Raw genomic sequence first — 25172 nt, forward strand, 5'->3', positions numbered from 1 at the left:
GGGGCGGAGAGATCGCGATGTTTCCACGGAGGCGCGAGGGTTTGGAGACGCTGCTGATAGGGCCGGGCGATCACGTGGGGAGAAGGTGGGGGCAGCGCGCGGGGGTGGAGGCACCGCGCAGTTCTCGCGTCGTTTGGTTTGCGAGTCGCGGGTGCGCGCGTGGGAGCGGGGGCTGCGCTGCGGGGGCTGCCGGGAGCGCGATCGGGCTCGGGGCTGAGGCAGCGGCGACGCTCGGTGAGTGCGGGAGGCGCGCGGGATGGGCCCGCGGCTGAGGCAGCGCCGCTTGCCCGCGCCGCACTGCGCTTTGGGGCTCCTCTGCCTTCCCTGCTGGTGCCCGGGCAGGCTAAGGAGCGGGTGGTGGCGGTGGCAGCGACATTGCGCTGAGCGCAGGGACAGGGAGGCCGGGCTTTCTTCCCGCCTGAGCGCAGCGGTGCCCTGGGGAGAGCTCCCGCGGTGCGCGGCCCCGGGCGTTGTCACAGACAATAACGCGGGCGCCGTTTCCGGCGGAGCCGCCTTGGCGCCCGGCGGGGCGGGCCGGCCGGCAGCGGGTGCGGCTCGGGGCGGCTGGCCCGCCCGTGCCGAGCCGGCGGAGCGGCGGGGCCGTTGGGCCGAGGGGCCGCGCCCGCAGCCGGCCCGTCCCGCCGCTGCTCGCGGCCCTCTGCTCGCTGCGATCCTGCGGGCTCGGCCGCTCGTTTCGAACGGATTTTTGACTCCCTCTACACTCCGCGAAACGCGACCGCGTCTCTTGTTTCATGGAGCTTCGCCTGTTTCGTCCTGCAGTTGTCCATGGTTGTTTATTTCCTAGCTGAGAATGTTAATTGCTAATTTACGATTTTTACAGCTGGGGGATTTTTTTCTTGGCTGCGCAAGCACAAGCTGTGGTGAAAAACTGAAGTCTGTAATGCTTTAATCTGGGCCCTGTTGAGGTCCTGTGGCCTGGTGGGGATGAACTGTCATGGATGACGGTGTTGTAAAGGCTTCACATCGGGATAAGGTCGTAGGACATCTGTTTAGGAATCACAGCAGTAGAGACTGGCTAGGACTGGAGGGGAGCTGCTGTATGGCGGCGTTCTGATGGGATGCTTTACAGTTTCTAAAGAATATTTATATGCATTGAGCTGTTCCTTTTTCATGGTCTCCTGGTTTACATAAATGTCATACTTTTTTAAAAAGCATTTTTTAAGCATCACGAGCTTTTAAACTGAAGCGTGGCAAGTGTCTTTCAGCCTTAAGTATGTTTCTTTGTTGTCAGTGCTTTTACATGGGAAACCTTTGTTTTGGACTTGGCCTGGTTTGGGGCTGTGTGCAGGGACGCTTGCATTCGCATAAGAAAATATCTCAGTGTTTTCCCTTCCCTGTCCTTCTGTGTTGCTTTGTAGTTCCATGCTGCCTTAAGGCGATTGTAATTGGGATAATTTTAATAAGACTGTAAGTCGTAGTGTTGCTGAGCTCAGATTATCCTGCATTCTCCAGTGCAGGTAACTTCACTAAAGGAAGCTAAAAAAATGCTATATTTTGAACTCCTATAACACTATTGAGATAGTGTAGTTAAGAAAGGTTATAAGAGTAATATATTCCACAAAGTTAAAAGTTCCTACTTGCTTCTAGATGACAGTGTATTACTACAGCTATATGAAATTTGCTGCTGTGATACTTTTCCTTAAAAAACCTGTACATCAGAATTAGTTTATGTTTTCCATTAATGTAGCTGTGTTAGCTGGAAGGGATGGGGGAAAAAGTAAGCTTGGAGAGTGGGAATTTAATTGGTATGCTTGACTCTTTGCTGCTATTGCTAAACAATATTTTTTTATTCTCTGAGCTACTAATAGTTTCACTGTGTGTTGCAGGTACTTACTTGTATAATTTTGTTGAGCAATAGTAGTTGACTGTGACGCATTGAAACCACTCCTGGCCACTGGCTATGTGTTTTATGGCTTTCCCCTTATTGGATGAAAGGGAGCATCAGTGTGCTTTGTGTTTTACAGTTACAAAATATGCTGGTGTTTCTTTGGTAAGTTCTGTGAGACAAGCCAGTAGCTATGTAATGCTGATGATTTTTAAGCAGTCATAATACCTTGGGCTAATAAAACCACTTTTGTTTGGTATGGTATAAATGTTCTAGTTGGATTCATAAACAGCTGATGATAGGTGCACGTTAATTTTCAGGGGTTTTAAAATCATCTTTTTACTACTCTTTGAGATGATTTTTAGTGTATCTATTATTCCTCAATCCCTGCAGTTCTTGAAGTCACTGTAGACTTTACAGTCAGAACATGAAATTTAGCAAATTGAAGAGAAAGAGCTCAAAGTATTGTACACTATATAAATATTCTGCCTTTACTTTCACTATTCCTAAGTTGATTTAATAACTGTTAACACTTGCTTCGGTCTGTATTTCCCTTGATGGCACTTAAATCCAATTTACTAGAAAACCACATCTCTTAAGCACTCTTATTTTCATTCCTCTTTATTAAGTGATATTTCTGTTAAGAAAATTATCCCTATGGGATTAGTTCTTACTGTTTAATCTGTTAATGGAGTGTGGTGGGGATCTAACCCCATAACAGTGCTAACTGCAGTATTCATTCAAGTATTTTGCTGGCATGTCACAGCTGTATGCACCAGGATGTCCTGCTTTCTCACTCACAGGAAGTTACCTGGACTGCCTGCTTTCTCAATCAAGTCTGCCTTCTAGAAAGTTAAATATGCTTAGTGTTGCTAGCTGTTTGCACTGGGCTGCTAGAGAACTTGGTTTTTGTTGTGCAAAATAAGGTTCACTTCATACAGTAACTCATTCTTAGTAAAGAAGAATGGATAGTAGAGAAATGCACCTCTTACCTTTCAGAATCTTAATAAATAGATAGTTGCCAATATAAGAAATAGAATAATCTAGATTTTGGAAAGGTCTCCCCGCTGTTTCTTTTAGAGATTGGAGGAGGATATCTTAGTTAACTGAATTTACTAGATTATGACATCTCCCATGGTTTTCAGGCCATAGTGCTTGTTATTTTGCAGTAATCATCAGACTAAAGTACTCTACTAGGTGTATTTACTGAGAAATAGCTAGTGTCAATATCTGGCAAGTCAGAAAACATTTTATTTATGTGAGCTGTCACAGATTTGAGTAACAGATGGTTCTGAGGAAGAAAACAAGCAAATACTGTGTGGGAAAGAATCCTTACTTTTATCAAAGGATCCTCAAGGTATTTCTACGGTAGTTCAGGTATTGCAAAAGCATCAGTGTGAAAGTGTGGAACTGACACAAATCCTCTGCATTACCAAAGCAACTTACTTCAGTGCATGAATGCATTGAGTTCTGCTGTGTTGATTTGGATTGTTTTCCTCTTTTACAATTCACTTCAACTTTGCTCTGTGGTGACCAGACCAAAAGGTGTTTTATTTAGCTTTGCCTCAGAACACTGAACACCTATACAGGAGAAGTGCTTATGTTCTCTGTGAGTACAGGTGTCACTGTGATGGCTGAACATGCACTGCCATGCTTTCTGCAGGCTGTGCTGAAATCTGCAGTCGGTGTCAGATAATTTTGTCACTTTGGGACATGTAGATCAATTGATTCAGATCCTGTCAGCTGCTCCTCCTGCTCTGGCAAAGTGTGTCCAGCATCTGTAACATTATCAGTAGAAAATTCCCTTTAATAACTGCTGAGAGAAGATTGAGCTTGTGCTCTATCCAAACATCTGTCATGAGTTTTCATATTTACTGCATGTGCACTGAAGTACTAATTACAGTTTTCAGATCCACAATTTGTAGAGTATTTGGATAATTTTTTAAATAGCAAGTTAGAAAAAAAAAAAGTAATGTCTGATGGTTTTGGCTTACATTTAGTCATGCTGCCTTTCTGAGAAAAAAGTTTTAGTGTGTTAAAACTTTACAGAGAAGCTGTATAAATGTAGACTCTTTAGCGCTCTTCCCTCACGTGTTTTATTCTTGTGAATCTCGTTTGATAGGTATTTGATTTAACATTTTGATTACCATACTGGATACTGTCAAATTGCATTAAGCCACTGTTGCATTGGGTATGTCAGATATAGGAGGATAAGTCAGAGAACACTCACTTGTTCCTTAGATACAGCTGCAGTGTGCAAAGAGGCTGTGGATCACTCCGTTGAAGGAATGTGGTGCAAAAGGCAGCTGGATAATATTAGTCAGCATGATGGTGCCATCAGTGCTCAGCTGCTGACTTGTTCGAGGGGGTTGGGTGTTTTTGTGGCCATGTCATGGCAGGAAAAGCTTGGAGACACAGAGAATTTGCTGTTAGCATCTGCAAAATTCTTCCCTGATGGGGGTGAAGAGTGAAAGGCCTTGCTTGAAATAAGTTGGGCAGTGGAGCTAGGCATGGAAGTTGAATATGAATGGGGATTAAGAAAGGCTGAGATGGGAACTGAGGGACTGTGAAAGGAGAACAAATGATTATTGCAGCAGTAGCTGTAGAGGATGGAGTGTCTTAATACATCCCTCTGCCAGCAATGCACTGAAGAATGTGCATTCAAGTCCTGCTAATTAGTGAATAAATACTTTATTTAAGGCATAATTAATGTTCAGGATTCTCATCTTGAAGTGGGAAAAGCTTGATTGCTTTAAAGGGATCGGTGTACTTCCCTATTACCTAGGCCTGATCTCTAATATTTTTTCTGATACTGTTTAATTAAGTTAACAATTGTATGTCTTAATTTGTGACTCAGAACATCTTATTTTTAAACAAATTGTGCATGTATCATAGCATAAAATCTAAAAAAACCCCAAATGTAGAAAGGTAAATAATTTCTGAGTCTGAGGAAAGAAAAATGGAAGACAGAGTTTAAAAGCTTTAAATGTCTAATTCCTTCAGTCTGTAAAACCATGATTGTAACAAGCTTATCTAACCTGAAAATCCTCTTGAAGATTTTTGTGAGGAATACATGCGCATTTTGTGAAAAATAAATGTTCACAGTGAAGTTCATGAATGTATTAGGATGTTTTTCTTTAATAAATCAATAGCAATGCTGCCTAGGCTAAGAAAGGTATGAATGTTACAGGCTTAATCTCAAATTGCACTCAAAAGATCAGTGGATGTTACCATTTGACTTGATGTAAAGTGCAAAAGAACAGGAGTTTTTGTAAGTTAAGCTTGAAGAAACAAAAGAATAAACCTGTGAATGTGTTCAGTATGGATTGATATTTTCTGCAGAGAATATAGAAAGGAGATCCTTTACTTCCTTCCTACAGGTTGTCATATGATTATGCCCTGTGAGTGAACTGGTTCTGTGTAATATTTTCATAAAACTTTATAATTTCCATGACTGTTTGCAGCTGTACTCTGATTTATCACTGGGGCAGGGACAAGTTAAGAGGAAAACATGTCACTTTTACGTTATTTTCGTGGAACTGTAGAATTCCAATAGTTTCTTACTAGAATAGATACCGAAACTTGCTATCACTTGAGAACACCTAGATATTTTTCTGCTGAGTCGTTTATCTTTCCGTGTTGTACCTTCTTTACCTCTTAGCTACCTATGCACTCTTTATTCTAGCAGAATAAAGTAATTAAAGATATTAACTGCAAGGTATGTCTGTTAAACTCCTGCTTCTTATCTTGAAGCATTTCTAGGCTGATTAAACATAATTTAGCTATGGGATGTGGCTGAAACGTTGCAAAGACTAGTGAGCAACTATTTTGACTTCTATTGCAGCAGATTGTAGTAAATGTAACGGGCTGCTTGTCTTTCTGTCTCCTGTTGAAGTACGTTCTTATTGACATCAGTTCTCCTTTCATGTTGAACAGCATTGTGCTGACATCTCCTTTTTAAATTCCTGTCTTTGTACCACAGTTCAGTGTGTGTGTTTTCAGCCTTGCATGTAAAACTGGCTGCATGAATCAGAGCAGCTGGGTGGGATTTTAACGAGCACACTCTGGAAAAAGCATCTCGTGTGACCACCTCCTTTTGCTTATGTAAGAACAGGGGAATCACATGTCCACGGCAAAAATGTGGGCAGTTCCTTATTTGGTAGTGCATTAATAACCTTGATCTTGCATGAGTGGAACAGCAATTAAAAAAATACCATGTAGCTGAGTTGCTATTCAACTGGATTTATTGTGTTTGCAGTTCATCTCCTCGGCAAGGCTGAAAAAAATAGTTTATTTTCTACTGGAAGCTAGTAACTTCTGTCATTCTTAAAGGGGAAAAAAACCCAACAAAAGACAAGCAGAGTTTGCATAGGGATTGTTCAAGCATCTTCCACCTATCTTTTACCCTCCACCTCTTTTGTGTGACCTGTAATCATGATTGCTGTCATGTTTATTCAGTTGTTTCTCCTTGATAGCTTTTTAATTATGTCAGAAAAAATCTAATGGTTTTGCAAGAAGAACAATAACTTGCAGACATGACTTCTGTCTGTTCCTTAGTTACAAAGCATGACTAAAGTAGTGATAAAATTCTAGATGAGTTTGTCACCCTTCTGTGTAAACCTGTGGAGTATATTCATCGTTAGGAAAATATTTCTGTGTGTTATGTTCCACTAATAAATGTTCCAAACTGGCAGTGTGTTGGAGCTATGGTTTTTTTTTTTCGTAATAGAACAAATCCAAATACCTAGTGATAGGCTGAGAACCATTGGAAAGACGAACTTCAAGTTCAGATCAGGTCACATCTGAGTTGTGTCTGTGCCAGCATCACAGAGACTTTTTGCAAGAGCTAATCCACGAGGAATATCTTTATTTTACGGGTGCCCTGATTCTGTATTGCTGTATCTTTGCTAAAACAGCAGGTTATTACTTCTGTTGTTTGGTGGGTTACTTTGGTATGGATGAAGGAATTGCTACTGTGCTTAAGGTAAACAGCAGTAAATTGTTACAGGTGGTAGATACCCTCCTCTTTCTACAGATGAAAGGCGAAAAGAGGAGCTGTGCTATACTACAGCCATCGAAGTAGATATTAAATAAAACATACTGCCTATCCTAATGTTTCTGGGGGGTCAGAATTGTGATAACTGACTTTATGTAGGATGTTGAAATAAATGCCTTTAAAACACCTTCTTCAGTTCCAGTTTCTTGGAGGAAAGTCAGCAGGGCTTATTGTGGAAACTTGTGCTGAGTTTTCCATTGTCCTTTTCCTGTTAATCAGTACATAGCACTAGTATGAGGTCACAGAAGTTCTCCTACACCAGGATTCATTGGTGGAAGATCTGGTAGGGAGCCAATCACAGTTCTCAGGGTCTGAGCTGCCTGGCTTTGTGTCCAGTCTCGGCCAGCCCAGAGCAAATGTTAACTTTGGTTTGTGCCAGCTGGCCCTGGGCTGTGGGGTGGGGAGTGCTGGACTGCAGAATGAGCTGGCCATTCTGTCCTTATATTTTTAGAGAGATTTCTGCCCCTTCTGTGCTGCTGGAGTGGGGCTGAATCTGTTGACTGAAGTCAAATTAAGCCTCACTTTTACTGTAAAGGAGTGTGGATACATCTTCACAAGAGTAACTAAATGCCTGCTTTTAAAAAGTTTATTGTAAATGCACCTCTCTGTTTCACTTAGGTGGAAAACAATACAAGTATACTTAATATTCATTGTTTTCCACGATTTGTATAATAAACACATCTGCAGGACAAACAAGTAGAGGTCAACACATCTTTTCAGTATTTTTTAGTTGTCTGACGTTCCTGCTCTGGTTTCTTTGTGAAGAAACTTGCAGTGCATCTCTTACATAGTATTTCTTGAGTGTCCCACTGACACCATTATTGAGTCTCCAGTGTTTGGCAGGGAATTCTATCCAGAATTCTATCCAGTTCTTCCAGAACTTCTTCATTTTTTTATTTAAGCTGGCTACTTCTGATTACATTCTGGCTCCAGGCATAGACCATAAACAATTAATTTCCTCTTTTTTTCCATCATTTGCAGACCTTTCTGACTTCTGTGGTTTTTGGAGACTGAAGAATTCAGTCTTCCTCGGTTGTTTCTTACGTGGAAATACTTGCCGTTTTTTTTTATTATCTGTTATGGTTCTGTGAACATTTTTTGTTTTAAATAATACATAGTTTGTGGGAGCTGAAGCAGGTAGAATAGCTGAGTGTTACAGTGTAGATGTACTACTGGTACTGTAGTGTTCACATGATGGTAATGTTTTCTGGGGTTTTTGCATCCTAGTATTTTCGAATAGTTAATTTGCTTTTTTCTTCTGGCTACCAAGCAATCTTCTTTTTGACTGGTCCGAATTAATCTGTACTTTGTTTAACCTTTTATAAAGAGCATATATTTTAAGTGGTGTAGTCTTCATGCTGAGAAAACGGTGTAATATGGAAGCCCGTGGCTATGTATAAAGTGCGCTCAGTAAATTAGTCCTTTGTGATGGTATTGATAACGTTCAGGGACTGAACGTGTTGGCACTTGTGAAAGACTTGGATCGCAGTACTGTGTTTGCTTAAACAGTCAACAGAAGGGCTGTAAGACTTTTTACAATCAAAAGCAGCTAGTCTTGGGAGGCAAATGGAACATTAAGCATTAAACATCATATTAAATATTTTTACTTATTATATAACCAACAGGATAACGTTGGTGACACGTGAGTCAGAAACCTGACTAGTACAGTGTGATAAATATGTGATTAAGTCTAACTCTTCATTTGCATTTGGGCTATTTCAGGACAGCATTCCTTGAGGCTTGGGTAGATTCCTGAGCGATAACCATCAGAGCAATAGGTAGTTAGGACAAAAACCCGGGCTTTTTATATGTAAAACTGAAGAGAAGAAATTTGGCTACGGTATTTTTCTGCTTTCTTTGCTCCACATTGATAACTGAAGTAGTGAATTGTGCCGAACTTGTTAAAATCAAACATTTTCTTGGAGGAAAGAGAACTTCAACTTCGTTGTGAATGTGGAGGGGTTTTGGTAACAGCAGCAGCTATTTCTCTTTACCAAGACACTGCACTTTTCAATACAGATATTTACAGAAGTATGTGTGTCAACATTCTTAACTAGAAGTTAGTCTATGTTAAACAGGCGTAGTCAGTAATGTGAGAGAACCTGTTAAATGTTTTGCATGATTGGCATTTTTTCTGATGACCTGCTCAAATTGAGTAAGAATCCCTTTACAGAAACACATGGGTAGGAATTGAAATGGACACAGGATCTAAGTAAGGAATTGAAAAGCACCTGTGAAATGTGTATTGTTTTAGAAGAGGAAATCTTAACTTGTAGGTGGAAAAACTTTGTGTTGCTTTGTGTGGCCATACTTTGGATGCTTCCTTTCGAGTTTCTAAGTGCAAACTTGTACTTGGCTGAAGTAGTTAATCGTGCTCCCAAGATGGAGTTAGTTGTGTTTTCATCAGTCAGTACATCACTGCTGAATCTCAAGAACTCTGCCTACTTTCAGGTAGTTTTTCATTCCCTCATAGTGGTGAAAAGTTAATATGTGGAAGTTTATTCCAAGAGTATTTTTCTTTTTCAGCTATAGTAGAGATTGTGACTTGGTAGACAGGAATTGGGTATGAGATGTAAGTTTACTATGTTCTGATCAGTGTGTAATGGAAATAATAATTTCCTGAAGAGAAGAACCCAACCCGTAAATTACAGTAGTAAGTTTTAAAGTATGATGAACGTTTTCAGCTGTACATTTCGCTTATAGTTTTCGGTCGACTCTTTCAAAATCTAATAAGAAAACTAAAACTAATTTTAAAAAATTCCTAACATGTTGTCATGTATTCTCTTCCAAATAAAATTGAAGACTGTGTGAATCACATGCTTAAAATACATTTTGGAGATTCAAGTGGTAACAGTGTATCTTTGGTTAGAGACTTTACGCTAAAACTAATCCATGTAAATTACGGAATATATGTTTAAAGTAAAGTTTTCCACAAAATACCTTAAAAATATATCCTTTGGACTGCTGGTAGAATTTCATGTGTGTTCCAGTAATATTATAGACACTGTTTTAAAAGACATGTTGCCAGTGAAAAATAGAAAACATTTTTGTTGATGCTAGGACTGGTGTAACTTAAATATAATTAATTTGTCAACTATGTGGCATTTTACTTTGCTTTTGTGATTATTTGTTTAGATGTAAAATCATCCCCAGAATCCTTATGTACAGTTAGGTTTTTTACTTCTGTCACAGTAGCAGTTTCCACAGAGAACTCACATAAAAATCTGATCAATTTGGTTCTTACTGGGATATGAAGTGCATGACTAAATGAAGCTTTTCTTTTAGGGCCATCAGTTAGAAAGAGCCATTATGCTCTTCAGGTTTCACTTGGCATTTTCTGTTAGATATATTTTCTGAAAATCAACTAATTGTTGCTTCTGTTGTATACTCCAAAATTTATTTCTGTGTATGATACCAGCTACTGAATAGTTCTGTGGTGAAACTCTATTTAATAATAGAATTCATGAATGAGGTTTGCATATACCAGGTCTTATTTACAGTATAAAGTGTATATAAAGTACAAACAGCTTAGGCAGCACCTACATCCAGTTAAAGATGGTGGGGAGAAGAGTTGTCAAATTTACACTTTTTTTCTGGGAAAACAATGGATGATGTTACAGAATTTCTTTTATTGTATATGGGTGTGCTTTCTTCAAACCATTGTAGATGAGTACAAAAATATTCCATTCATTAATGTGGGTTTGCAAATATTATGACACTTAATTGTGAAAGCTTTTCCTGGGGAGGGATTTGGCTCCTGTGCCTTGACATTTATGTGCACATGTGTATTTATAGTTGTGATCTGTCTGGAATTTGCCTTTGTGGTTTTGTTTGCTCTTTAATTTGTTCTATGATCTAGTCCCGTCTTTCTCAGTTTTGTTTCTTTGGTTTAGTAAGTGGGAAGTACAGAAAAAATTGCTTAATTTAAAGGAAATAATGAGCATTTTTATTCAACTTCAGGGAATATTGACACTGTTTTGCCTAGAAGCGTTTCCTTAAAATAACATACTGGTGCTAATTTATGATTAATCTGTAATTTGAGTTCAGTATGTTATTATGAATGCTGCCGTAATTTCTCTCAGTTGTTGTTGTGAAGGTGCCATCTGGGGTGTCAGAACTGATGCCTGGAAAGGCTGAGCTGGAACAGAGACTGGACAGAGCAAAAGGAATAAAATTGGTATTTATTGAAAAGGTACTTCTTGGGCAGTGCAAGAACCTGGCTGGGGCTACACCCAAATCAAATCCAAGATGGATCCTGGTCACAAGTTTTACGCCTTCATGAATTTTGGTTCATCTACATACTGGGGTCAATTATCCCCAGGCTCTGAAGTCTCAGTCCCTGACTTGCCCCTTTCCTTTTTGGGTACTAGGTGTCTTTGATTCCCTAGCTAGGAAGGGATTGTTTTGTGTAACTGTTCTGCAAAGAGAACTTAATAACACCTAATATGAAGTTTCAGAGTTACACTTAGCAGCAGAGAATCTGAAAAATATAAAAGCTAAAACCCAAGGCATCATTTCTCTAATGAAAGCAGCTGATTCAGAGCTGATGTTGAGTACAGTTGTTAGAAGACCTGGAAGTGGTATGACCCTGCCCCCACTTTCTGCCAAACAAGATATACAGCTCTTGGCCATATGTATGCGAGTTAAACTACGGTTGTTCTGAGAGAATGATGGAAAAGACATTTTAAAGCAACAATTCTTCCACTGAAATACTGACTCAAGGGGAATGCAGTAGTCAGACTTTATCTCTGAAGTGGAACTGTTAAAAGGAACAATTTTCAGCTTCCTAGTATGCATTTTATATGCTTTTAGATGAAAGAAGGGAATGTCATAGGTTTTGATCAAAGAACACAGAAAATCCTTCAGGTAAGAGATTGCTTATGTTAGGCAAGTTTTGTATGTTTTCAAAATTTTATTCAGTTTTCCTGACAATAAAAGTTTTAATAGTGTATTAGGCATTTTAATAATTTGTTACATTTGAAGATGTACCACTTTTCCCCCCGTCAACATTTAAAAGCTTGAACTTAAATTCTCTTTTCTGAAATTTATGTTGCAACAAAAATCTGTGATGCAAAGAAGCACTGGCGAAATACAGGGTGTTAACTTTCTCAGTGCAGAATAGGAGTAGCATGACATTATCCTGAAGTAGCTTATGACAACAGAAGGACATGTCTGAGACTGCCTAGTTTGGTGGAAAATTGCTTCACAGGGTTGACTATAACCAAGATCTTCATAGATACCACTTGATACTGGAATGATGATAACTTTATGTGTATGCCTGAAATGGAATGTAGCTGTTGTATTTAAATACTGTGTAAACAAAGAACTGATGATATAGAGGATTGAGTCATAATGTGATATAGCAGTTGGAGAATTAATGTGGTAGAGTGAGGAAGAAAATTTAGTGATGGTGAGAAGGTTTTACATTTCTGAGGTCCCTTCCCAGCCAAGTGTGTTACTGGATTTGTATGTCTGAGAATTTCCTTAGTTTTCTTTCAAGAGCATACTTAATAAGGCCATAATCCAATACTTAATTTTATTGCTGTTTAGTGATTTCTGGAAGGCTTGAGTGAGTTGCAGGAATCACTACTGCTGGCTTATCTCAGCTGAGGGCGGCCTTTGCTGTGTAGGATCTCTCAGGCTATGTGCTCTTAATGCTGCCTAAGCAAACGTGATGAAATCCCAGCACCACCCTTCCTTCAGGCTGAAGGTGAAAGTCCATGCAGGAGGTGAGCTCACATCCCAGTGTGCAACACGTACAAGTGGGTGTGAGCAGGGGTGCAAACACTGCACCTACCTGGGGGACCTGGACCCAAAGTGTCAGTCTCTGAAATGGGAGGTGTCAGAAATGCAAGGGTTCTGGGAAATGGGCATCCTGACAGAAGGCCCTGTGATATTGCCAGGTTCTACTGCAAAAGGGAAACACATCATGATAGAAATACAGAAACTTGGTTTGAGACAAATTAGGAGGAAATGTCTCAAAAGGTTGTCTCTTCTGAAGAGTTTTAGCAACCCGTCCCCCACAGGTTTCAAAGGATTTTCCTTGGAGAAAGTGAAAAAACAAAATTGCTTACTTAACAAGCAGAGTGCTTGCAGAAAAACAAAATAATCCCATAATGGAGTTCATATGTCACTCCTTTATGTAGGTAAATGACCTTACTTGGATTTTTAGATGACAGTTACTCAGGTGTTTAAAAAGATATTCAAGCATATGGGAAGCAAAATCTTTTCTTAGTCTAAGAAGTGTTTTTCTAGATAGATACGGTAACAGGAAAAATAGGACTATAACAGTATAACTAAATACTTGTGGTTTTTTGAAGGCTATTTTGTTTTCTGTTTATCTCTCTTTATTTGAAGGGACTGCAGGGCCAGAAGTCCTTGAAGACTGTACCTGATGGATTTTCCTCTCGTTTCTTTAGATAATAATTCTGGAGATGAATATGGGGTAAAATAACAAAAATTGCAGCTAAGAACTACAAATATCAGATGTTTGGAGTTCTAAAAATCTAGCAGCTCTAATATGACAAAATTGGAAGATACAAAAGCTTACCACACTTACCAGATGGGTTTCACTGTCTGAAGAAGTGCTGGTATGATTAATGTACCAAATTATTAGTATAATTATTAAATATCCATCTTATGCACAATAGTCTTTTAATAATAATATTGAATGCTTTCACTGCTTTTAAGAGAGTATCTCTGTCTATTACAAACTGTTTAAAGAGCTCAATAAGCATGTGAGAACTGTGGCCTATGTGTATTTTCTAAAGATCTCTGATTGTATGATGAAAGGAAGTTCTCAACGTAGAGAAGGAACATACTTTGAGGAATTGACTCTTGAAAAATAGAAGATTCTAGAGTATAAATTCATTCTGACATGAAGATCTCATATAGGGCAGGAAGTAGAAGTAATACAGTCATTGCTGTACATCCCACTCAGAATCTTAAGTAGTTTAGTTTTTAGGGAATAACTTACATCATTATGGTATAACTCAGCACTTAGGCCAGAACAGGCATGTCCCCCTCTGTAGGGAGAGAAAGGATGCCTGGGCACTGAGTCACTGTGATATTGGGCAAAAAGTCCCAGTGTAACTTCATTGTTACCAGAATTTGTTCTGTAAGTTTTAAGAATTAAGGTGAAGAAACTTTTTATTTAAAGAGAAATCCTGATTATTGTGGTTTAAATGAAACTCTTAGAACTAATGACTATGTTGTTACAAAACGGGGGGGATGTGTGTGCAGAGAATCTATCACTAAGCCTTCTTAATTGCACTGCTTGAGTATTTCTGTGATATTCAAAAGAGACTGTGCTTCATACAATATTTGTGGTAGGGAAAATACTGAATTTAGGATGTGAGTTTTAAAGAATTTATTTGAAATACTAATTTTAAATTAAAAAAAACACTTTAGAAAGAAAGGCAGAGAAAAGGGTGATTTAGTAAAAAGCTAGCTTTATTCCAGGTGGAGCTCAGCAATAACTTCATCCTTCAGCTGTAAAGGTAATTAATTCTGTGACTCCTACTGTGCCAAAATGCAAGTGAGTCCTGAGAGATTTGGTGACAAGGGGAGCCAATTCCTTCTTTTGATACCCTTTGGCCTGTTCTACATTTGAAATCATAACTACATACATGCTAGAAGTTCTTGCTTTCTAAAATACTCCGGTGACATTTTAACTTTATCTTCTCTTTACCTTTTCCACACATATTCTAAGGAGAATGTAAAAAACCCCAGATAAATAATTAGGCAAATCTTGTGTACACTGGAAGGAGTCTAGTAAATTCTATCGCAGACACTGGAAAAGAAAAGGTAATGGTGTGAGGATTAGGAGGATGACGTCAGTTAAGAAAGTGAAAGTAAAGTCCCGTATCTTTTTCTAGTACTTTCTGCTGAAGGAAGCATTTTCTCTCCCTTCTAAACAGTCTCTTAAGTTTGAGCAGGTTCCAGAAAACGGCTTCAAATATAATGCTCTCTGAGTCAGAGGATTAGTAGGTTTTATTGTTAGCAGGAAGGCAGCTGAGTTTAATTACTTCCATAATAGTAACTTCATAATTCAGCCTAGAAATGTCTTCATGTAGACAATGTTTAGATATACCACTGTTTAGATATGATCAAAAGTTGTTTTTTACTACTTTGTTCCAGGGAGGAGTAATTTTTCAGTTGTGTTAATCTGTCATGGAGTTCATTGCCCTACTGATAAACGCAGCTAATTTCTTGACCTATAGCTCTTAACAGAGGTACAAAAGAAATCTTGCAGGCTAAAACTTCTCATGGCTTTCTCTATGGAGTGTGAGAAATACTTCAGTAGTAGAATTTTTTTATAAACAAATGTGTAAGAACCAAGTATTTTTCTGTTATTAGCATCTCATCAGATGAAAGCTATTTGTTTGGTATATTGCCATAATTGTATAATAATCTTGGTATTTCCTATTCCATAGAAGACTTGAAGCAGAATTTACATTTTGATCTACTCTAATTTAGTGGCTTCTGAGTTGTGGTAAACAAAGTGGTACTTTTTTCTCACATTCATTCGTACTGCTTAATAGTCCATGGCTACAGTCAGCTGTGGCTGAGGGTGACTGAATTTTATTTTTAAAGAAAGGAAATTTTGCTTTCTGAATGTTTGTCGTTATTTGGATGTAAAATTCTTCATAGCCTTTGCTGGAAAGGGTACAGCTCCCCGTTGGTATATTTGGAAAAGAGTTATGTGCAGCTGTCTCTATAGAAACAGTGAAGCAAAATGCTATAATTACTCTAGATGGGTTTCAGCGTGTCTCTTGGGGCAGATCCGCGCTCGGAGCTGCCTGTGCTGGCCGTGCTGGGGCAGGGCGCTGCTGTCCCTGCTGTCGCCGCTGTCGCCTTTACCCGGGAGCTGCTGCGCGCCGAGTGCGCGGGCGCGGGGCGGGGCGGGGGCGTCACGGGCTCGGCGTTCTAGAAAGAGCGCAGACACGTCCTTGGGTGGGAGGGCTGCGCCCTGCCCGTGTGTCATCGCGTATAAATGAGCTACGGAATGAAATACCGAGAGGCTGGCCGGGCTTTCTTTCATGTGTTGTAGAGTTTGTTGTTTTGTAGCGGCTCTATTTGTTTCAGTTCGAAGTTTGATTTTTATTTTTCTTTCTCTAGCATCTCCACCTTGCTGAGACGCTGGTCGCTGCTTTCTTTACAGCAAGGAAAATCTGAATTCCTCCGACAGTCGGGATGGGGAAAGATTACTATTCCATCCTGGGAATTGAAAAAGGGGCTTCTGACGAGGATATCAAAAAGGCTTACAGAAAACAAGCGCTGAAATGGCATCCAGATAAGAGCAAATCTCCTCATGCAGAAGAAAAATTCAAAGAGGTTGCAGAAGCTTATGAAGTGCTGAGTGATCCCAAAAAGAGAGACATTTATGATCAGTTTGGGGAGGAAGGTATGTATTACCTCTGTTGTACTTTGATCGGTCTCTTTCATTACATTAAGTGAAAGAAAATAAACATGTAAAGACATGATATATGTTCATTTTTAGACAGTGTATTTGTTTGGCTCATGAGGTTTTAAGTGTAAAATGCATTTGCTGGGATTTAATGCTGGTAAAGTGTTAATTTCTTAATTTAATGGGTTTTTTTACAAATCTCAAATACCTGACAGGCAAAAAGTTACTGAACAGAACAAATTTCTCTCACCCATAAATAGCTTTCTGTGGTCTTCTGCTGCTTTCCTTCCACGCAGTTTTTGAGATGCAGTTCAAACAGCATGTATTCTGTTCTGCAATTTTTGCTTGAGAGCAGTCTGCTTGTTCTAGGCAAAACAGTCCTTCTGAGCAGAAGCCCAGGTGTCCAGTCTGTAGTTGTCCTTGGCTTTGTGCCTGGAGAGGAAAGAATTTGGCTGATGTCATGAAATACCAGAACAATTTTTTAGCTTTAATTGTAAACAGTGATAACATGCCAAGAGAATGAGGCCTCAGAAATGTCACATTTATCCTAAAATGGTTATCTGGAGAGGATTTTTATTTTTTTATTTTTTCATTTTTGACCAACATGACTTTCAGTCTTAGGATTGAGCAACAGAGGAAGTCATTAACATCCCTTGCCATAAATGTGTATGGTATCAGGAATTCCATTTGAAGTAACTACTTCCGCTGTGACAAGTAGGCCTGCACATTGCTATTTGCTTGGGGCCATGTTTTTTACAATTATAAAGTAGGACACTTAAACAGCAGTATTTAGTATTTTGGGCAAAGATATAAAGTATGATCTTGTAGAATGTTGAATGTGGGAGTACCTCCTGATACCTCACTTACTCTAAGCTTTTCTAAGAGTGTAATTAGTTGTTGTGAGGGAAATGCAGAGGGTCAGGGTCTGTAAGAAGGAGGAAACTTCAGTGTTTTTACAGCCAGGAACTGAATGTACCTTCAGTAACTTCTGGCTGGCTATTCCAGGAGGTGTCCTTCTACTATCACAGATTGAACCCTCTGATATGCATGTTTGGCATTAACTAGTGTGACAGAAGGATGTATTATAGTTTGCTAAGTACTTTAACTCTGGTCTGGTATTGAAATGGGGAAAGCATTCTAATGTCTTAGTTGGTTAGTGTTGGTACCCAACATGAAGGTTATGCATGAGAACACTGAGCTAAAAAAAACCCCAACAAACCCCTCTTTCAAATGTATAGAATGCCTCCCTCATAATGTAAGCCTTCATTTTTTTAATGGTTATACAAGTATGATAGCAACTGTAGTTTTGAGTTGGTGTAAGACTGGGAAAGAAAAAGTATAAAAAAAAACCAAGCACTGTAAGTTTGGAAACAAAAGTCTCTTCAGAAGACTTTCAGTCTTCCAGTGGTTTGAGAAAGTACCCTGACAAGGAAATATTTGATCACCTATTGGAAAAGAGGCATTGAAAAAATTTGATTTTTAGCTTGGTTTGGAATGGGAACACAGGAAGTACAAGAGAATTTTCAGTGTTACCTTTTACTCAGAACAAATTGCAGGAAAATGGGTAAAACTAATTAACACTGAGTTACAGCTGAGCTGTGGAGGCTGTGGAGTATGTTGCATATGATAGTGAGTAGTGTTCCCTAGAGGTGACTTTGTAGAAGGATGCAATTCCCAAAATACTGTGCAGAACAAGAAGCGATCAAATCAAGCAAACCTGTTTGCTGCTCTTAAGATGCTAATTCATTGAAATAACTGGCTTCAATCACATGAAATAAAATTAGCACTGTCAGAATACCTGTTCTTCTGAAGTGAGTAGTTTTTGGGCTTCAGAAACTTAGTTGCTGTACAAGATATTGAATTGCTAGTTAGTACCTCCTAATCGCATGGTGAATCCTCCTTGAAAAGCAGACCTATCATGCTACTGCAAATATCTTTCTGACTCATCATCTGACTGTACAGCAGGAAAGCTTATACTAATACCTAATTTGTTTTTAACTTTGCTTGTTTTTCTTATTTAGGTCTTAAAGGTGGAGCTGGAGGATCTGATGGCCAGGGTGGTACCTTCCGGTATTCCTTCCATGGCGACCCACATGCTACATTTGCAGCTTTCTTTGGTGGCACAAATCCTTTTGAAATCTTCTTTGGGAGGAGGATGCCAGGTGGCAGAGACAGCGAAGACATGGAGGTGGATGGTGATCCGTTTGGATCCTTCACTAGTTTTAGTATGAATGGTTTTCCAAGGGAAAGGAATACGGTCGGCAGCCAAGTACGTCGTAAACAAGATCCCCCTGTAATCCATGAACTTAAAGTGTCACTGGAAGAGATCTATCATGGCTGCACAAAAAGAATGAGGATTTCACGTAAAAGGCTTAACCCAGATGGCAGAAGTGTCCGAACAGAGGACAAAATTCTTACTATCGAGATAAAAAGAGGATGGAAAGAAGGCACCAAGATCACTTTTCCGAAGGAGGGCGATGAAACACCCAACACAATTCCAGCTGATATTGTTTTCATCATTAAAGATAAACCTCACACTCATTTCAAAAGAGAGGGATCAAATATTATCTATCCTGTTAAGGTCAGCTTGAGGGAGGTAAGTTGTTTGATGTTATTTCAATATGATGCAATGGCTAAAGCTATATGGTAGCTGTGAAATTTGAGGATTTGGAGGTTGGGTGGTTTTTTTAAATAGTTTCACTTTTGTGTGTGGCTGAAGAACACAGTCATAGTGGAAACAATAACTGGTTTGATAAAAATGGAATCTTATTTTAAGCTGTTTACTACAGAGGTGGCAGAGGATAAGGGTGGAGGGGTAAGAATAAAGGTTGAGATGTCTTAAATCTTCATACATAACCCTTCTACCTAGTGATGTATTAGGCTGAAGTGACAAATGCAAACTAAGAAATAGATCCTATATAATATGCTCCTTGCTACTGTGATATGGTTGCTGCTTCTGTAGGACAAACTAGAAATGTCTTAAGTATTTCCATTGCCATCAAAGTCTCCCTTTTTAGCTAGTAAGTTACTGCGGTGTGATTTCAAAATGCAGAGATTGATTTTTGTGAAGATAAATAATTGTGAACAGGTGTAAGAGGAGCTATATGTAACAACAAAAATGGTATCGATTTTAAGATTCAATTCCAAGTCAATACATATTGGCTTTCTCAAGGAAAAGTCAGACAACTTCCCAGAGTGGTTAAGAGTCTGAAGCCTCAACATAATCATAATTTAAAAGATGTAGCTGAGTGTGTGTAATGTATTGTTTCTTCTTAATTAGTATCAGGTAGAGAAATAAACTCTTGCTTTCATTATAAGCTTTGTGTAAATTAAGCTACCTTAAAGGATTCTGCAATAAATATGAAGTGAGACAAAGCACCTAAAGCAGTGAGGGAGGGAAAAAAGGCAATATTTAATGTTAATGTGGGTAATACAGATCCTTCACGGTAAAAGCCTATTTAGACTCATTTTATTGTTATGTAAATTGGATATTATCAGTGTAGACTAAGTGTGCTGAATCAGGTGAAGATGCAGGAATCAAAACCTTATTCTCAGAGATCCTAGTAAAGAATATAAACTGTTGGATAAAGCAGGTGGTCTGTAGCGTTCTAATTTTGGTGCAAGGAAATTATTGTTTATATTTCTTTAGGCACCAGAAATACTCACATAGGACAGCTGTGAAATTTGATATCCCTCTGCTTATGAGACACTTAAATGTTGTTCTGAAATTCAATATATAAGAGGTTGATAATGTACTAGAAAAAAGGTCCTGTGCAATGTAAACAAAGTGAAATGAGTTTCTAAATTTCCAATGGAAATTTAGAAGACTAAAATCTACAGAAAAGTATGAGTGAGGAGGTCACTTTGCTCAGCTCTTATTTGATAAAGTCTTTGAAGGACATATAAGCTCACCCTCCAGTAGCCATTGTGTAACATTCATAAATTCAGTGATATTCAATGGCAAATTGAATTTTTGTCTTTTTAAGGGAGGAACCTTGTATTTAAATTTTGACATCTCAGTAGTGCATGGGACAAATGCTAGTTAGAATTCCAGTCACTTTTAAATAATCCAAATTCATTTATAGGTACAAAAAAGTTCTGACCAATTTCTTTTTCTCCTTTTACAATCTTTCTTTAGGCTTTGTGTGGCAGCTCTTTCAATGTGCCAACAATAGAAGGAAGAACCATTCCCATGACAGTCAATGAAGTGGTAAAGCCTGGGATGAGAAGAAGAATTATAGGATATGGTTTGCCATTTCCCAAAAATCCTGACCAGCGTGGAGACTTAATTATAGAGTTTGAAGTAATTTTCCCAGATAACATTTCTCCAGCATCAAAAGAAGTACTTAGGCGAAATCTTCCAGTTTCATAAAATGGAAGACTGTGTATGTCAACAGATTAAAATAGGACACTGGAAATGCAGAGGACTGGCGAGTCTGTGCTTTAAAAGTGCAATCTGTAACATCTAGTGGAATCTTTTGTTTTTTGTTTTGTGGGATGGGTGGGGGGAAAATACTGTAATGCTGCATGAGAAGAAAAGGGTGTAAGTAGAAGTCATACAGGTGAATTCTGCAGTAAAAATTACAGGGGAAACTACTCATTTTGTTTTACATCTTCCTAATCAGCAGTGTAGTCATTATTTTGCTTAATATAATTACAATAATTTTTTTACAAGTCTGTGCATATTTCTGATACAGTACTTGAGCCTCCAAGTACATTATTTCTTATATCCTCACTGTCTATAACATTACACATTTATACAGAAATTTGGGATCGTAGTAGAAATACACAAAGTTATAAATACTTTAAAGAGCAAAACATGAGAGACATCATATCAGTATGTTGCCTTCCACTGCACAAAGCATAGGCCAGAAAAATCAGCTTGGACTCCTGAACAGACCCCCCTGTGCAATGAAAGCCTTCTCTTTATTGCCCCCGGAAATGCCAGGACTGCATTGTGAGTGTGGCAAAGGGCATGTTCCCTGAGAAGCCAGAGTAGCCACTTGCTGTGGGATAGTTTCTCAGCCTTCAGGCAGAACACCAAGAAGGGATTCTTCGAGGACATGAACAGCAAAGAGTGAACCTGCTGTCAAATGGAGCAGGGAGTGGCGACCAATGACATGGAGAAGGCTGAGGCACTCTGTGCTGCCTTTGCATCAATCACTACCAGTAAAACAAGCACGCAGGAATTCCAGGCCCCTGAGACTAGAGAGGAAATCCAGAACCTTGATGCTGGAGGACTGGGTTAGGGTGCACTTCACCTGAAAGCTGTGAGCCTGACAGATTGCACCCAAGTGTTGAGGGAGCTGGCTAATGCTGTTGCAGGGCCTGTTTATCTTTGAAGGGCCAGGGAGATTGAGAGGTGTTCCAGTAGGCTGGGAAAGAGAAAATACCACTTTCCAAGAAAACCAAGAAGGAAGATTTGGGAATCTACAGGTTAATCAGCTTCACTGAAGCCCTTGGTAATGTGATGGGAAAGAATCCTCCTGGAAAGCATTTCTAAAAGGTGGTTGGGGTAGTCAACATAGATGTACAGCAGGGAAATCTTCCTTGACCAATCTTACTGCCATCCACAGTGAGCTTTGGGGATGTTGGGAGAACAGTCTGTGTTGTTTACCTTTTACATCAGTAGATAGACTGATGAAGTACAGGTTAGATAAGTGGGAAGTGAGGTGGATTAAAAGCTGGCTGAATGAGGGGGGCACAGGGGTTTGATCAGTGGCACAAAGTCCAGATGGAGGCAAGGCAATAGTGGCTCAGTACTGGGGCCAATACTTGTCAGCATCATTAATGACCTGAATTATGGGATGGAGTTTACAATCATATAAACTGGGAAGAGTAGCTGGTGCCACCAGCTGATGTACTGCTTTTCAAAGAGGCCTCAACAGCCTGGAGAACTGGACAGAGGATTCTCATGAAGTTCAGTAAGGGGGAAAAGCAAGGTCTTGCTCTGTTGGGGAGTAACCAGCAAATTGTCAATAAAGTGACTGAGCTGGCAGTGCAACCTTATGGCAGCAGAGGCCAAAGCTTTGCTATCAGGTCAGGGGAGATGATCTTCCTTGTAACTCTCAGCTCTGATGAGGATCCATCTGGAGTACTGGACTCCCTGGATATAAACTTAGTGGAGCACTCTAGCACAGGACCATGTATGAGAAGCTGGTAGAGTTGGAACTTGCTGGCACGGGGAAGAAAAGGCCTGGGGGAGATCTTGGCACCTGGCAGGAGGGAATGAAGACGGAGGAGCCAGGCTCTTCTCAGTAGTTTTCAGTGACAGGACTAAACGGGCGCAAGTTAGTTAGGGATTCCATCTGAACACCGGGAAACAGCTTTTTACTGATAGGCTGGTCAAACACTGGAACAGGTTTCCTGGAGAGTTTCAGGCGTTGCTGTCTCTGACTCATAACCTCATTGCCTGACTGGACATTGTGCAGAGCAACCTGCTTCAGCTGACCATATGTGAGCAGGGGTGTTGAACTACATGATGCCAAGAGGTTTCTTGCAAGCAAAATGTTTCTGTGGACTTGGACTTTGCATTTTTTGCTGTGGGCCGTGTTCTGTAAATGAGGCTTAGCCCAAAGATGGTGGTGCTCATGTGACAGCTCCCTAGGGAGCAGGTCTCTGCCAGGGTGGAAAGATGCACAAAGAACCCTGTAAAAGCATTTGGATAGGGCAGGTGTTTAAAGATCATGCTGATCTCAAGTATTCATTATTTTCAAAGGTCAGACTTCACTCCCATGAAGGAGGAAGAGCTAGGTCCCACCTAAAGCAAAGTTTGCTTAAGAGTCAGTGTGGGATAGAGGTTGCCCAGAAACTGTCATATGCTTGAATTGAGTTATTTTTTAAAAATTCAAATATGAATTCGTTGTCTTTGAGGCTAAAAAGTGCAGAGAGAGATGGAGAGCCCTCTGTAATAGTCTAGTTTTATAATACAGTAATAGGGCTGGTTCCCTTGGTTGCAGCATGGTATTGGTGAAAGAAATGCCTTGTGGGCATGCTTTATTACTTGAGTTTAAAACCATAATACAGTGCTTTAACAACACTTTCAAAGGGTTTGGGTTTTTTTTGTTGTTGTTTTTCATAAGAAAATATTTCAAGATTTGCTGTCTGCCTTTTGCCTGTGGAAATTTAGAGGTTACCTGCTCTATTAGGTAGCCTAAGAAAAAGCGTTATATATATGACTCTGCAGGAAATCATACAGGAGTTGGGATTTAATTTACGATAATTTTTAATGGGTATAAGAAAAATCCCATTTCTTAAAAATAGGATTTATGTGGGGTATTGCTCAAAGTCAATTTAACTGCAGATCTCTTCATGCAGTATCAGTTAGTTGTAGTCCTAAATCTACAGGAAGTAAACAATTGCTGGAGCAGTATTACAAAGAGAAAAAAATTGCTGCTTAGTGCTTCTGCATATTGTTAATACTATATATTGTTTGTTGAAAAATTTCCATTTCAGTATGTTCCATATTGCATTTCTTATATGTGGTTTTTAAGTAAAAAGTGTAAAGTTGGTTTTTAACTTTCTCTTATATTTTGTTATGATGGCAAATGCTACAAGCTACACAACTTTAAAGCATATCAACCTAAAATACCTATTTGTCAGTTTAAAGCTAATGGAATCAAGCATTTTGTAATCCAGAATCTTGTAACCATATCCAACTTGTAAAAAAAAAAAAAAAAGTTACAGCAACTAGGACTATGATTTTGTAACCATCTTCAGGTAAGAGGAATAGTGTTAAATTGAGGAATTGCAGTATCTTGTGTATTTAGAGGTGTACATATATATATATGTGTATAGCAAACTAAACTTTTCCAACTGTTTTCATGCTCAAAATATAAAACTTATAGAACTGGTATGAAATAAATGCTTGTATTTCTTTTCTTATGGAGAGGTAGCAAAGTATATGTTTCAGAAACCAGCATGTAGACTTACTTCAAAATATGAGAGGAAGCATTAATATCTGTCTAATCCAGGATTCACAAAAAATATTTTTCTAATCAAAAATGTGCTTAAAAGCTATGTTTTAAAACCCACTTGGTTATTTAATAAAGCTACTTGGGAAAAGGAAGCAAATACTCCGTCAACTACTATATTTGTAACTACTGAAAAACATGAAAATAAAATGGTCATTCATGAAATTGGGATGGGTTTTTGATCTCTTGAAGGTTGCTTAGGTGCCAGAGAAAATAAAAGTTTAGTTGCTTTGGAATTCATCCATCAAGTCTGAAAACCTCTGCTTCTAAAGATCCTTTTTTAATCTCACCAGCATCAAGCCTTAGGATAACTTCAAGCTGTTGGAAGAGAAGGTCAAGCTACCCTTTCTGCTTCCTGCCATGCAGTGGTACACTGCTTGCTCCACAGCTTTCTGTCATGAGGGGCATGACATTCTAGCATTCCATTCTTTCAACCATTTTTGTAGTAGGTGTGCTGAAAGCTTCCTGAAGCCTATTTGTGGTGTGTTGAACAAATGCATTCCATTCTTTTCTAGTATGTGCATCTTATGTGCTAGTCTGAACTCACCAGAAGCAGACCTTTTGGAGGTCAAATAGGTTTTCCTTAAAAAGTCAAATTTGCTGTAACTTGGGATGAATTCATATGCTAGACCTAAAAAATATGGGCCATAAACATGATACTGTAAATATAATTAAGAGACAGTTTAACTTTTCCGGTTAGTAAATGCTGGTCCTCTGTTGCAGCTGACATGAGTGGTTCTTACTGTATTGCTTACTGAACACATCCTATAGAACCAGGGAATTTGTCATACAGCCACTTACTGTTCAGCACCCAAACTGAGCTAATAGCAGCACTAATCTCATGAGGTGCAGAATCTCATCTTCATTTCTCAGATTGCTCAGCAATAG

At 39.2% G+C, this 25172-nt stretch overlaps 1 protein-coding gene across 3 annotated transcripts; it reads left to right on the forward strand.

Annotated features, from left to right (window-relative positions):
* The first annotated feature begins 20 nt into the window (after nucleotides 1–20).
* DNAJB4 (DnaJ heat shock protein family (Hsp40) member B4) lies at nucleotides 21–24453 on the forward strand. 3 transcript variants are annotated; one of them, XM_033067079.2, is made up of 4 exons: nucleotides 21–85; nucleotides 16023–16308; nucleotides 18333–18907; nucleotides 20450–24453. In XM_033067079.2, the coding sequence occupies exons 2-4, from the start codon at nucleotides 16098–16100 to the stop codon at nucleotides 20681–20683; spliced, it is 1020 nt and encodes a 339-aa protein (XP_032922970.1). In that variant the 5' UTR covers nucleotides 21–85; nucleotides 16023–16097; the 3' UTR covers nucleotides 20684–24453. The 3 variants fall into 3 exon arrangements, with proteins under 3 accessions (XP_032922970.1, XP_032922969.1, XP_032922971.1); XM_033067078.2 differs by having other exon boundaries at nucleotides 85–234; XM_033067080.2 differs by lacking the exon at nucleotides 21–85 and adding an exon at nucleotides 775–789.
* The last annotated feature ends 719 nt before the right edge of the window (nucleotides 24454–25172 follow it).

Source organism: Catharus ustulatus, chromosome 9, assembly GCF_009819885.2.
Source record: "Catharus ustulatus isolate bCatUst1 chromosome 9, bCatUst1.pri.v2, whole genome shotgun sequence".
Classification (NCBI taxonomy): domain Eukaryota; kingdom Metazoa; phylum Chordata; class Aves; order Passeriformes; family Turdidae; genus Catharus; species Catharus ustulatus.